Raw genomic sequence first — 12722 nt, 5'->3', positions numbered from 1 at the left:
TATACCGTGAACTTTTTCGTCATAAAATGAGCAATTAGTATTCTATTATTAATACCTTCCAGCCTAAAGAAAACTTAGCAGCTTCCTTATTCATCATGAGCCCTACTCCCTGTCTATGCAGCCCATCCTTCCTGCATGAGTAAACAAATTTTATATCACCTAATTTCATGCTTTCTATCCCTGGGATATTAGTTTCTGAAACTCCTAATAAGTCCATTTCGAATCGTCTGAATTCGTCAGTCAAAATGTCGATACGATAGTTACTTTTTAACATCGTAACATTCCAAGTTCCAATTTTCATGTTCTTCAAATCATTGACATTATTTTGGCCTCAGGAACAGCAATGATCCCGGATATCAGTGCAGGACGGGGATTACGTATCTTCTCAAGTCTACACCGAACTGCTTAAGCCGGTTTAGAACCGGACAGCAAGAAGTCCCTGGGACCTCCAGTTGAATGGAGGCTTTGAGCAATCCTGGACCCATCTTGGTCACAACATGGTTTTCAGCACTTGGCGATGGTCTTCTATCAATTAGTGACAAGGAAAGAGTTAAAGAGAGATGGGCAGAACATTCTGAGAATATGCTAAACCAAGATAGAGTTGCAGGAAAAGATATAGAGGAACATAAAAAAGTTTGTGATACTTTGGATGTGAAGGAAGATTTGTTTTGTGAGTGGTCAAATATGGCTCTGAAGCATGGGCACTCCGAAAAGCGGATGAGGATTTGCTAGATTTTTTCCAGAGAAATTGCCTACGGATTGTTCTGGGCCGACTGACCGTATTTCAGACAGTAGGCTGTACGAAAAATGTGGTTCAATCCCACTTTCTAGGGCTATAATGAAAGAAAGGTTAAGATGGATAGGGCCCGTTGTGCGGATGAAGGATGACAGATTGCCGAAGACTGTCCTTTTCGGCCAACGGCCTAGGGGTAAACGGAAAGCAGGTCGTCCTCGAGTAGGGTAGGAGGATGTCATAAAGAAAGATTTAAAGGAAATGGGAACTTCCTGGGAGGGTGTAAAGAGGGAGGCTTTGAATAGATTGAGATGGAGGAGGAGCGTGCGTAGCTGTGTTGGCCTCAGGCGGCTTGGTGCTGCGGTGAGCTGTTAGTAGTAGTACATGGCTGTGTAAGTTCACTTTAGACAATTCAAAATATAAAATTTCATTTCAACTGTTCCTGCTACCCTAATACATTTATATAGCTGATTAAATATTGCAAGCTATATATTGCTTTATATAGATCGTAATATTTTGCCGTTTACTATCGTACCAATATTTTTGGCTTATTTTTATGACGACATTTTTATGACGATGTTTAACCCTTGTTTCGTTTTTTAAATATGACACCCTCTGCTACTAAAAACTAAATAACTGCATATTAGAGGTTTTTTTTTTTAAATTAAAATGTCAATTTTTCAAATTATTTAAGATTTATCTGGTCGTGTAAGTTTCGTTTAACCAAGTCAAGAAATTTGATTTCATTTCCATTATTCCTGGAACTTTAATAAATTTCAATAGCCAAATCAAATCCTAAAATAGTATATTTCATTTGCAGTTTTGGCAACAATCTTTTGGAAGTACTAATGCTTATTGCTTATTTAGAGGGCCGGCGTCTCTAAGTCCTTTCAAAACCATTTGAATAAGGTCATAATATAAAAAAACAAAAACAAAAAAACAACAGAAATTGCAATGTCACTCTACTCCTACCAACAACTAAAATTAGAAACTTAAGTTAGGGTAGGTAGTGCGCATACCCACCCACACCCGACATCATGCGCAACCAAACTTTTTTTCAGCAAAAGATAGCGTGTTATAAAAATGAGGCGGTTGAATTCCTCCTAAACCTTAGTAATTTCATAAACTTCGTTTGCTAATAACAATTGTCACTCAATCTCCATCCACCAAAAATACCTTGGTAGTTCTTTTTTTATAGGTTTCTTATTCTTATATAGATTCATCCCCCCCCCCAAAGGATAAAAAAAAATCGTGGTACAGAGATGCACTTTCTCCCAGCCATCCCGCAATTTGGCTACAAACGGATAAGCTAGAATCATTTTCGTTTTCAAAATTGAATCTGCTTAGACTTAATATGTGTTAAGTAATTCTTAGTTTTTCTATGTTAAGTAATTCTAAGTTAAGTAATCCTGAGTTAAGTAATTCAAGCTTTCTTAGTAATTTTACTAAGCGAAATAAATAGTTTTTTCATCATAATGACTTAAGATATTATTGGCAGAGTTCCAATAATTCTGCGAACTCTATTCACTTGTTTATAATTTCGCTTTATGTTCTGCACTGTATGTTCTGATTATTCTGATATGTTGCTGATTGTATGTTTTATAGCCCATCACTTTATATTCGCTTTATGTTTATAGCCCACCACATATTTCGCTTTATGTTCTGATTTCATATTTTATAGCCCACCGCTTTATTCTCACTTTATGTTTATAGTTCAACGCATATTTCGCTTTATGTTCTGAGCAGTATGTTCTGATTGTTCTGACTGAACGTTTTATAGCCCACCGCTTCATATTCGCTTAATGTTTAAAGCCCACCGCATATTTCACTTTATATTCTGATTGCATGTTTTAAGGCCCACCGCTTTATGTTCGCTTTATGTTTATAGCCCACCGCATATTTCAGTTTATGTTCTGCACTGTATGTTCTGATTGCAAGTTTTATAGCTCACCGCTTTATATTCGCTTTATGTTTATAGCCCACCGCATATTTCACTTTATATTCTGATTGCATGTTTTATAGCCCACCGCTTTATGTTCGTTTTATGTTTATAGACCACCGCATATTTCACTTTATGTTCTGCACTGTATGTTCTGATGTTCAAATTGTTCTGATTGTATGTTTTATAGCTCAGTCACTTTATATTCGCTTAATGTTTAAAACCGACCGCATATTTCACTTTATATTCTGATTGCATGTTTTATAGCCCACCGCTTTATGTTCGCTTTATGTTTATAGCCCACCGCATATTTCGCTTTATGTTCTGCACTGTTTGTTCTGATGTTCTAATTGTTCTGATATGTGCTGGTTGTATGTTTTACAGCCCACCACTGAGGAAAAAAGCAGTACGGTGAAAAACAGTATTTGACAACAAAGGTGATAATAAATACAAAATTACCTTCATTGCTTGAATACGAAGGCGGTTTAATTCCTCCTCAGCTTCAATGGCTTTCTGTTGAAGGAGTGCTGCCTCTTCTTCTGTTACACGAACTTTGGCATTCAAAAGATCGGCAGTCTCTTCTGAACGTCGCTGAAATAATAAATAACATAAATGTTTAAATATTTTGATAAAGACTCATGCAAAACAAGACAATTGGTAAAAGAAAATAGCCACGAAGACCACACTGCCTTTCCATAGCAAACAACAAAAGCACGAAGAACAACATGGAAATCTTTTTTGTAAACCTCCACTGTCTTAAATCTCCACTCCACTGTCCACTGTCTCCACTGTTCTTCGTGCTTTTGTTGTTTGTAATTGGTAAAAGAAAAAAAAAATCGTAAACAACAGAAAAACATCATATATGCTTGACTTATTCAATACGTAGAATAATGGACTATGCCCACATGAAAACATTATCACGACTGTCAATCTCTGAAAAAGAAACCGCAACTTTCAATATGTTAAAATGAAAAATCGAGGTTGAAGAAGCGAATATAGCACAGAGGTATTAAAAAAAAGAATACTGGAAACTAAAAACTATGTCAAAGTAAAACAAACATATTTTCAAGAATTTCACTTGAAACTATACTTAGCTCTTGATGTTTTGAAAATGTGTTTTAAATCAAGGTGGGCTTTATTTTAACAAGACTTGAGAAAAAGATTTACCATCGACCATGGTTCTAAAAGGTAGCCCATGTGGTACTCAATCAAAAGAGGACTAAAGGGTTAACAATATTCATAAAAGAAAACAAAATAATAGAAAACCAGAATAAAAGACTTCTATGACACCGAGTATAAACACAAACATGTACTTTCTAATCTTACTGCTGCAAGATATAGCTCCATTCCAGTGACAGTTTATAATTAAATTCACAATAATTGCTGGAACGATAGTACATGGATCGATTATATTATAACGATTGGACACAAACGAGTTTTGGTCTGGGGTGAGAGCCAAAGGAGACATTTGAAAAACGGTAGTAGCACGATCTAATATACTTGATATCTATGTGATGCCTGAATATAAATCAATCAATCAATCAATCAGTCATTTATTACCCACAACTACAAGACAACAAGTAGTACAAGTGGAGCATAAACATAATAACAAAAAAGAAAAACAAAAAAGAACTCAATAAACACTAGCAACTAAATTAAACTAAGAAAAGAACTGTAAAAGACCATGGTCAGGGCCAATATTTCAAAATGCATCTACAGAAAGCTTTTTGTGTAGGCTTGTGAAATCTGAAATATTGTCGCTATTGCCAATACACGAGAAAGAGAAACTGCGATTTTCAAAATTTCAAAATGACAAAATGAGGATGAAGAAGTGAATATGGCGCAGTAATCAAAAATAAAACTCTTAATTTTCTTTAAAAGTTTAACTTGAAGCTATACTTAGCTCTTGATGTTTTAAAAATGTATTTTTAAGTGGTGAGCTCTATTTTAACAAGACTTAGGAGCAAGATTTAGCAGCGAAACGGTAGCCCAAGGTGGCCCTACAAGGTGGCCCAATAAGACAGAACGGTTAAAAATATTCATAACTTCATTTTAGTGCCAGGTAGGCTCAAGAGTATTTCAAATGCTAAGAAAAATAGCAGAAAGCAAGAAAAGAGTAGGAAAAAAACAACATAATGGCCGAAAAAGAACACGAAATGATTATTTGAAGAATGAAGAAAATAATAAAGCCAGGTAGGCTGAAAAGTATTTCAAAAGGTAAGAAAAATAGCAGAAAGCAAGAAAAAAGTAGGAAAAAAGAGAATGATGGCCGAAAAAGAACACGAAATGATTAATTGAAGAATGAAGAAAATTATAAAGCCAGGTAGGCTGAAAAGTATTTCAAAGGTCAGAAAAATAGCAGAAAGCAAGAAAAGAGTAGGGAAAAAAGAAGATATTGGCCGAAAAAGAACACGAAATGACTAATTTAAAAACTATAAAAATGATAAAGCCAGTTAGGTTAAAGCCTTCAGCCAGGTAGACTGAAGAGTATTTCAAAGGGCAAGGAAGATATCAGAAAGCAAGAAAAGAATAAGAGCATTTTAATAGGTAAGAAAAAAAGCAGAAAGCAAGAAAACAGTAGGAAAAAAAGATATAGGCCGAAAAAGAACACGGAATGATTATTTTAAGAACCAAAAATATAACAAAACAAAAAACATAAAGTTATTTTCAACTTTTCTGTCTTATTTAGGCCACCTTTCAGTTTCAGACAAGCCTTGCTCGAGAAGTGGCACAGTGGGAGAAACTTTGGCGCATACATCATTTAGTGAGAATTGCTGCTTTTGGGGTCTTTAATTCTCGCATCATCATAGGCATTTTGGAAACAACCGGCAAAAGAATTAGTTAATACAGTTTGTTTTATTCGGGTTGAATCTATTTGACATTTTTCTAACGTTGGTGAATAGTCGCTTATCAATCTTGCTTTTTTTTTTCTTACAGTAATAGAATAGCACGATTAGGTGGAGTGCTAATGGTCAAAATCATAAACGTCATTGTGGACATGGTCAATTATAAATCTTTGAAAACCTTTTATTTGGGTTCTCCAATTGTCTTCAAATGGCTCATAGAAACTCATGGACTATTTGAATTAGCTTTATATCATGGCTATCTACCTTAGTTCTGTCCTAGGATGGATGGATGGATAGATGAACCCAATCAGCATTACTTTAATTCAAAAGTCAACGGGCTTCTAACGTCTGTGAATAGTCGCTTAAGAATCTTGAGAATTCCACATGTGATCCTTATAATATTTGAAAATGACTCAATTTAGACTCTTTTGACAGTTTTTGGGGCAACAGGTATAGAATCATAAGGCAATAGAATTGCAGAATTATAATATAAGGCAATACATTTACAGAATTATAAGGCAATAGAATAATAGAACTATAGAATTATAAACTATAGAATTATGGAATTATAAGGCAGTAGAATTATAGAATTATAGGGCAATAGATTTAGAGAATTATAAGACAATAGAATAATGGAATTATAAAGTAATAGAATTATGGAGTTATAAGGCAATAGAATTATAGAGTTATAAGACAATGGATTTACACAAGTGTAGGCTAAGGCAGTAGAATAATAAAATTATAGAATTATAAAGCAATAGAATAATGAAACTATAAAGCAATAGATTTATAGAATTATATGGCAACAGATTTACAGAATTATAAGGCAATAGAATAATAGGATTATAAAGCAATAAAACTGTGGAATTATAAGGCAATAGAATTATAGAGTTATACGGCAATGGGTTTACAGATTTACACAAGGCAATAGATTAATAGATTTACATAAGACAATAGAACAATAGAATTATAAAGTAATAAAATTACGGAATTATAAGGCAATAGAAGTACAGGGTTATAAGGCAATGGATTTATAGAAGTGTAAATTAAGGCAGTAGAATATTAAAATTATAGAATTATCAGGCAATAGATTTACATTACTATAAGGCAATAGAATAATGGAATTATAAAGCAATAGAATTATAGTATTATAAGGCAATAGAATTATAGAGTTATAAGGCAATGGATTTATAGAAGTGTAGGCTAAGGCAGTAGAAAAATAAAATTATAAAATTATAAAGCAATAGAATTATGGAATTATAAGGTAATAGAATAATAGAATTATATGGCAATAGATATATAGAAGTGTAGGGTAAGGCAGTATAATAATAAAATTATAGAATTATAAAGCAATAGAATTATGGAATTATAAGGCAATAGAATTATAGAATTATATGGCAATAAATTTACAGAACAATAAGGCAATAGAATAACAGAATTGTAAAGCAATAGAATTATAGAGTCATAAGGCAATAGATTTAAGAGGTGTAGGCTAAGGCTGTAGAATAATAGAATTATAGAATTATAAGGCAATAGAACTATAGAATTATAGTGCAATAGATTTACTGAATTATGAGGCAATAGTAATGGAATTATAGAGCAATAGGATTATAGAATTACAAGGCAATATAATTAGAGAGTGATAAGGCAATAGATTTATAGAAGTTTAGGCTAAGGCAGTAGAATAATAAAATTATAGAATTATGGGATTATAAGGCAATAAAATTATAGAGTTATAAGGCAATAGATTTATGGACGTGTAGGCTAAGGCAGTAGAATGATAAAATAATAGAATTATAAAGCAATAGAATTATAGAATTATAAGAATATAACTAGGGATAATGAGGGCAAATCTCTGCAAGATAATTTTTGGTTTTATTGTAATACATCTTGAAGCAATGACTGCAGCAGTGGAGTGGTCACAGAGCCATGAAATTATTTGCCTTGACTGCCAATGAACCTATTTTTAGATTTTGCATTCACAGTTCTTGGAAAATGACAGTGTTTTTGTTATTCAAACTAATTGCCATACTGTCAAAGGAAGAAACTTTGTTCTCTTAGATTTGTCAGGAATATGGTTGACACGACAGTAGTCGAGTTGATTGTAGTTAATTACCGTAGTTAAGGGTTCAAGTACAGCCAAGGTATATTAGACGTAATCATTAATTTTTGGAGATATTCTTCAGACAATATAGTGGTAAGAGTCAGTCACGTACTTTACCATTAAACCTTCAGAAAGGATCAATCTTGTCGGAACTACAACCAGCAATACGGTAGACTAGACTTTAGTCAAGTCAACTGTAGTAAACTATCACAGTTCAGGGTCTGAACGCACTCTAGGCATTCTACTTCTAATCGTCAATTTTAGGGTATACTCTTGAGACAATATAGAGTTAAGTGTCGGCCAAGTGCTTCACAACTAAACCTCCAGAAAGAATCAAGCTTGTCGGAACTACAGCTAGAAATACGATGGACTAGACTTTAGTTGAGTCAACTGAAGTAAACTACCGTAGTTCAGGGCCTGAACACACTCTAGGCATTTTACCTCTAATCGTCAATTTTAGGGTATACCCTTGAGTCAATACAGAGTTAAGAGTCAGCCAACTGCTTTACCACTAAGACTTGAGAGAGAATTAGTTGTTTTTTCTCTAGCTGCTTCACAACTGTTTTCTGATAAAGAACAGAATTCATTTCGATGATATAAAATAAAAATTTTTTTTTTTTTATTGATGGCGAAGCACAAATGGGCTACAGCCCAGCACCAACTTATTGAAGCTAGGTTAAGCAGACTTTTTATCATAATAAGAATATAATAAAATTACTAAAATTATATAATAATAAAATTCATATATAATTAAATATTAAAACTAATATAATTAAAATCAAATTGAATTGAAATAACTTCAAAATTTTATATTAAAATAACCAAAACCCAAGTTTCATATTTTTAACATATCATTACCACAACATAGCTTGAATTCATTGCTTTTGAATGCCATCTTGAACCAAGTCCTGTATTGTGTTTTTATTTAAATATTTCAGCAGTTTTTAAGCTAATCTAAAAATACTATTTTTCTTTTTATACAAATGAGTCTTTTTACATACTTAAACACACCAATATCCCAATATGGATTTAATTTAGTATTTTTCAATAGCATCACGAACTAAGTCCTGAATTGAGGGTTTACTGAAATATTTCAGCAGTTGTTGATTCTATCCAAAATAATTTTTCTTTATACAAACAAACTAACTTTAGTTTTGATAATTTGTATCAGCTTTTACAAGGAAATTTACATACTCCTCAAAATTGGTCCATCCGAATTACTTATCTTGGAAAACTACAACCCAAAGTGAGGGATCTAGCATTAATCACTCTTTTTACAACACATCGTGAAAGATTCAAGATATTGCAATTTTTAACAGCAACAGTCAAGGGCAAATCCATGATTTTTGTTCCGCTGGGGGGGGGGGTCTTTTTGGGGGAACAAAATAAAAAAAACATGTACCAGCAATTAGTTTATATGTATTTTTGCTACGTTTTTAGGAGTCAAACAGTTTTATTTTGGCGGGGGGGAGGGGATCAAACCCTGGAACCCTCCCCCTATCGCGGTCTTGTCAACAGCCATAGTGATAGAAAAACTTATAGGACACATTCTCACTAGTTTGCGATATTTTTTAGTTCTAAAATCAACAATCTGTGAAAATGGACGGGGAGTTTTTCAGAATTCCCTATCTATGTCACCTAACTTTTTCTCTCTTTTCAACTTTCTTCCAACTATCTTATTTTCATCTTCTTTTCCTTCGTATGTACTTCCTCTTATTTTACCAACTTCCCTCTTCAACTATCTTATCTTATTAACTAACTTTTTACTGTCTATGTTAAACTGAACCGTTTTGTTTTCGGCTATCAAAAAAAAAAAAAAAAAAAAAAAAAAAAAAAAAAAAAAAAAAAAAAAACTGAAACGAATATAGAAAAGAAACAAGAGAGGAGGAAACAGGTTTCATACGAGAGCTTCATTGGCCAGCCTCATTTCTTCTTGATACTGAGAAAGCCGTTGCTCCAAGGACATTTTTTCCCGTTCTGCTGCTTCCCTTAACTGTTTCTCCTTCAGAAGTTTCGTCCTCTCCATCTGGCGCCTTTAAATACAAAACAGGGACACTCATTATTATTTTACCCCTTTTACCAAAAAAATTAAATAAAATATGACGCAAGTTCACGAATTCCATACATCTTTTCATTAAAATTTCCCAATACACGCCAATACCTTTCCTACCAATACAGAAGCTTCTAGAGGCTGTTTCTGAGACTACTTTTTTTCCTTTTTATAAGTAACATAAGCGATAAATCTGGTGAAAAATATGGTTAAATTAAAATTTTATATCTTTGGACTACGAAGTCTGAACATTATTAATGAAGCTAGTGATAAAGCGCCTAGGCCTGCGCCATATTTAAACTTTTATAGTGCCATGGACAGTGAAAATGAAATATAATTGTTTTGAATGGTATTTAAACACTTTAAAGTACTTTAAAGCACCTAAAAGTACTTGTAAAGTAACTTAAATTACAAAGGACAGTGAAAATGAAATATGATTGTTATGAACGGTACTTGAAAGTACCTTAAATACTTATGAAGTACCTTATAGTACCAAAGACAGTGAAAAACAGATGTGACTGTTTTGATTGATATTTTAAAGCACCTAAAAGTACTTGTAAAGTAACTTAAAGTACCAAGGACAGTGAAAATGAAATATGATTGTTTTGAACGGTACTTGAAAGTACCTTAAATACTTATGAAGTACCTTATAGTACCAAAGACAGTGAAAAACAGATGTGATTGTTTTGATTGATACTTTAAAGCACCTAAAAGTACTTGTAAAGTAACTTAAAGTACAAATGACAGTGAAAATGAAATATGATTGTTTTGAACGGTACTTGAAAGTACCTTAAATACTTATGAAGTACTTTATAGTACCAAAGACAGTGAAAAACAGATGTGATTGTTTTGATTGATACTTTAAAACACCTAAAAGTACTTGTAAAGTATTTTAAAGTACCAAGGACAGTGAAAATTAAATATGATTGTGTTGAACGGTACTTGAAAGTACCTTAAATACTTATGAAGTACCTTATAGTACCAAAGACAGTGAAAACCAGATGTGATTGTTTTAATTGTTATTTTAAAGCACCTAAAAGTACTTGTAAAGTAACTTAAAGTACCAAGGACAGTGAAAATGAAATATGATTGTTTTGAACCTTAAATACTTATGAAGTACCTTATAGTACCAAAGACAGTGAAAAACAGATGTGGTTGTTTTGATTGATATTTTAAAGCACCTAAAAGTACTTGTAAAGTAACTTAAAGTACCAAGGACAGTGAAAATGAAATATGATTGTTTTGAACGGTACTTGAAAGTACCTTAAATACTTATGAAGTACCTTATAGTACCAAAGACAGTGAAAAACAGATGTGATTGTTTTGACTGATACTTTAAAGCACCTAAAAGTACTTGTAAAGTAACTTAAAGTACCAATGACAGTGAAAATGAAATATGATTGTTTTGAACGGTACTTGAAAGTACCTTAAATACTTATGAAGTACTTTATAGTACCAAAGACAGTGAAAAACAGATGTGATTGTTTTGATTGATACTTTAAAACATTTAAAAGTACTTGTAAAGTAACTTAAAGTACCAAGGACAGTGAAAATTAAATATGATTGTTTTGAACGGTACTTGAAAGTACCTTAAATACTTATGAAGTACCTAATAGTACCAAAGACAGTGAAAAACAGATGTGATTGTTTTTATTGATATTTTAAAGCACCTAAAAGTACTTGTAAAGTAACTTAAAGTACCAAGGACAGTGAAAATGAAATATGATTGTTTTGAACGGTACTTGAAAGTACCTTAAATACTTATGAAGCACCTTATAATACCAAAGACAGTGAAAGACAGATGTGATTGTTTTGATTGATACTTTAAAACATTTAAAAGTACTTGTAAAGTAACTTAAAGTACCAAGGACAGTGAAAATTAAATATGATTGTTTTGAACGGTACTTGAAAGTACCTTAAATACTTATGAAGTACCTAATAGTACCAAAGACAGTGAAAAACAGATGTGATTGTTTTTATTGATATTTTAAAGCACCTAAAAGTACTTGTAAAGTAACTTAAAGTACCAAGGACAGTGAAAATGAAATATGATTGTTTTGAACGGTACTTGAAAGTACCTTAAATACTTATGAAGTACCTTATAGTACCAAAGACAGTGAAAAACAGATGTGATTGTTTTGACTGATACTTTAAAGCACCTAAAAGTACTTGTAAAGTAACTTAAAGTACCAAGGACAGTGAAAATGATATAGGATTTCTTAAATGGTAGCCTACTTTAAAATATTTTAAAGTACCTTAAGTGCCTTAAATTACCTCATGTACTCACAGAAACATGGCACTTTATACCATGTCGACAAATGTATCGTGCGCCAAAAGAAGATATTTGAATCATTTGGCAAATTCGTTTAAGATCTATTTCTTTACCGAGTGAGAATTATTATATTAAAGTTTTTCTTACTAACTGAGATAAACTTCCTCAAAGATAGGAAATTTTTCATACTTTCGCATGTTTTCCATGTCTTCTTGACGTATTTTTCAATCTCAAAAATTCATAACAGATTTCAAAAATGAAATTCGGTAGATGGACAAATCTGAATTTCAGCTATCAAATGATAGCAAAATTATCGGGAGTCGTATGTACGACTTTAGTAATTTTAGAAGATTTATCTAAATTTTTGTATTGTCTTTTTCATGTTTTGTCTTTTTCATTATTATTAAAATTTGTAGCAGTATTTGGTGTTTAGTGTTCTGATGTTAATGCCGTTTTTTTATTAATGTTTTATTTGGTCTTATTCTGAGTTTTATCATGCATAAAAATCCCCCACCAAATCGTAGATGATGTAGATAATTTCGGAGACCACACTGCCTTTCCATGACGATAAAATAAAAGTTCAAAATAGGGATAAAATCCTTTTTAATAGACAGTGTATAGAAAACTAAAAAAAAAAGACCCAGATATTTCGGTCACATATACAGTGACCGAAATGTCTGGTATTTTTTGTGAATTTCTATACACTGTCTATTAAAAAGGATTTTATCCTTATTTTGAACTTTTATTTTATCATCCTATATGATAGATGTTTTTAAGT

The 12722-nt window shown here is 32.3% G+C and overlaps 1 protein-coding gene across 1 annotated transcript in view; it reads right to left on the bottom strand.

Annotated features, from left to right (window-relative positions):
- LOC148942392 (merlin-like) overlaps positions 1-12722 on the bottom strand; it is a 150556-nt gene that overhangs the window by 41279 nt on the left and 96555 nt on the right. The window contains 2 exon segments of the mRNA XM_089103541.1: positions 3132-3263; positions 9526-9655. Of these exon segments, the coding sequence (XP_088959667.1) occupies positions 3132-3263; positions 9526-9655 (262 nt within the window).

The sequence above is a fragment of the Artemia sp. Qi Xiang Cuo genome, chromosome 17, assembly GCF_049724085.1.
Source record: "Artemia sp. Qi Xiang Cuo chromosome 17, ASM4972408v1, whole genome shotgun sequence".
NCBI classification, from domain to species: domain Eukaryota; kingdom Metazoa; phylum Arthropoda; class Branchiopoda; order Anostraca; family Artemiidae; genus Artemia; species Artemia sp. Qi Xiang Cuo.
Note: the sequence above shows the minus strand (reverse complement) of the source record. Positions and strands in the feature narration are given on the sequence as shown.